Source organism: Anopheles arabiensis, chromosome 3 (assembly GCF_016920715.1).
Source record: "Anopheles arabiensis isolate DONGOLA chromosome 3, AaraD3, whole genome shotgun sequence".
Taxonomy (NCBI): Eukaryota; Metazoa; Arthropoda; class Insecta; order Diptera; family Culicidae; genus Anopheles; species Anopheles arabiensis.
In genome coordinates this window covers 60713409-60715954 of record NC_053518.1, presented here as the reverse complement: position 1 = coordinate 60715954, position 2546 = coordinate 60713409, and the positions used below count along the sequence as shown (strand labels likewise).

Genomic DNA, 2546 nt, shown 5'->3' with positions numbered 1-2546 from the left:
CATCACCAGGTCTCTTTAATGCACCTTGGGATAAATGGAAACACCACCTTGTTTTGCCATTTTCGAATCTAATTCTAGCTTTGAGGCTAGAATAATATAGACTGAAAATTGCAGGCTAGTTTTATGTGTGGTTTTGTATGGAGTGTTTGCATGATTTCAGCCTCCAACTGTCAAACTCCATACAAAAAACTGACTAGAATCGTGAAGGTGAAGGGCCCCATATTCAGCTATTTGAAAACAAGTGTTTCCTTAAAGGTAAAGATCATTACTGCTAAAGATCATGTAACACATTACCGTGGTCTATTTTAAAACAGGAAAACCGTCACTTGAAATACTGATATTTTACTCTATAATATGAATGAAATTAATGAAGCGATTAGCCAGTGAATCATATATTTACAAGTACCGCAACAAATTAACTCAACTCTCCCTTCACTATGGTACAAACCAAGTGCAATCAACCAGAAACGCAAAACACATCCTTATCAGCTTGTTGTTACTTTGTAAGGGTGGTTACATATGGCTACTGCATCTGCAATTGTAAATGCAGCTTGTAATCTGTTGCGTTGTGTCGATATGATCAGTAAGTCATTATACGCAGAATAGTGCAGTAGCAGATTCAGCTCTACTATGTGGAATGATTGTGTGAAACTTTTGGCTGTTGTGGGACTCCTTTTCCCATTGTGTATTTTAGTAAATTGCAACGGCAAGAGACTTAATTTTGCTTGATTCAAATATTACTGCGAAGTAATAGTGTTTTGTTCTCTTCAGATTCCGAAGATGTCTCGTTGGAATACGAAACAACTCCAACGTTTGATGTGGTGATAGCGGAGGGGAAAAAACTCAAACTCAAGGTGCATGACTACGGACATCGACCCTTGTGCAATCCAGTATGGTACTTCAATGGTCGGCCGGTTTCAAAGTCGCGTTGCATTCCCAGCTATGGTGAGCTGGTTTGTCCCTCGGTAAAACGTGAAGATGCTGGACGATATGATCTATGGGGAGGAGATGGTAGTCGGCATAGTCAGGCGCGTTTGATATTCTCCGCTAATGTGCAAGTCACGAGAGCTGTTGAACGGGATCTGCCGGAGGAACGCATAGCAAAGGTACAAGATGAGCCACCACCATTTTTTGAACGAAAAAATCGTGTAGAGAACGATTGTTTCTGTTCGGGAGTGACCGGACGATGTCGGATGGCCCTTGATCTGTACCGAATGAGAGTAAGGCTGCATCAAAAATGTCAAGCTATGTTAGGGTTATTTACAGAGCTCCTGATTTTATTTACTTTTTATCATGTAGAAAACATACGACCTGTCAAACCTGACTGCAGTAAGGCTGGGCGGCGAATCAACCGGTGCCAAATATATCCGTATTCCGTTATCAGTTTTGCTTGGTAACCTGATCACAGCTTACGGAGGCTATATGCGTTTTCCTGTTACCGAAGAATGCTATACTGATCGCAGCAAACCGTGTGTGGTCATGGTCGACAAGCGAAACATGCATCGAGCGGTTGGATATTTTCTGCCAACATCACACGATCAGCGACAAGTGCAGGTGCTTCTGAAGGAGTCGAACTGGAAACTCTTACCAGCGATTGATGAGCTAAGTGATCGAGATTCAGGTGATGAGCTGACCAAGTTCATCTTTATGTCTACACTAAGCAACATCCGCTCGGTTTACATCCGTGGAAGGTACCGGACGCGCAGCGAGGAAAATATACTTTCCATTGATATGGCTTCATCGTATGATGAAGGGTTGGGTACAGTGACTACTGTCGAGGAGTGTGACTGTCATCCAGGCTACGGTGGATTGTCCTGTGAGCGGTGTGAGAAAGGATACCTTCGAACGTACGACTCAATCAGTCCGGAGGGGATTTGCCTAAGCATTCCCGAGCTTTGGGAACTGCACAAAAAAAATTATCGACAGAATTGATCGAGCACAACAGTAATTATGCTGTAAAATAAGAATGGAACCCATCAAACATTCGCGTGTTTAAAATTTAATAAAGGCTTTATAAAACGATTATTGCTGAGGCAGCCTCCTGGGGTCGATCGCTCAATTGAACTGTTCAGTTTACTAGTGAAATTATGTATTTCCATACTTGTCTCTCTCTTATCTTTTTCATACTGTTTGAAGTAAATATAAATTATATTCTTCAATGTGATTTTTGTTGGCAAAATATTAAGATTGACTTTATTAAAATGGTGGGTTATGCATATCAAAAGGATACTGCATTCTTTGACTATTTATTCTTAAGTTACAAACAATATTCAAAATAATAAACATTTATTTCCCTCTCGTACCATTTTCTTAGCACAAATTAGGCCTTTATGAGGACGTTGATTTTGAATTTTTGTTTTTATTGTTGCGTTATAGTATGTATTCGTTGTATTCCGCTTTAGTTGGTCTACATATATTTGAAGATTATTTTGTGAGATGTCATCAGAAAACATTATCACGTTTGCTGTTATCCGATCATGTAACGAGACTTTACTAAACTAAACTTGCTCATATAGAATCGATCCTACTTCAACGATAGAAACACC

At 40.1% G+C, this 2546-nt stretch overlaps 1 protein-coding gene across 1 annotated transcript; it reads left to right on the top strand.

Moving 5' to 3' along the window:
• Window positions 1-558: 558 nt before the first annotated feature.
• On the top strand, window positions 559-2156 carry LOC120904192. Its single transcript, XM_040314012.1, has 3 exons — window positions 559-706; window positions 772-1220; window positions 1300-2156. Exons 1-3 carry the CDS (start codon window positions 631-633, stop codon window positions 1930-1932), a joined length of 1158 nt encoding a protein of 385 aa, XP_040169946.1. The 5' UTR covers window positions 559-630; the 3' UTR covers window positions 1933-2156.
• The last annotated feature ends 390 nt before the right edge of the window (window positions 2157-2546 follow it).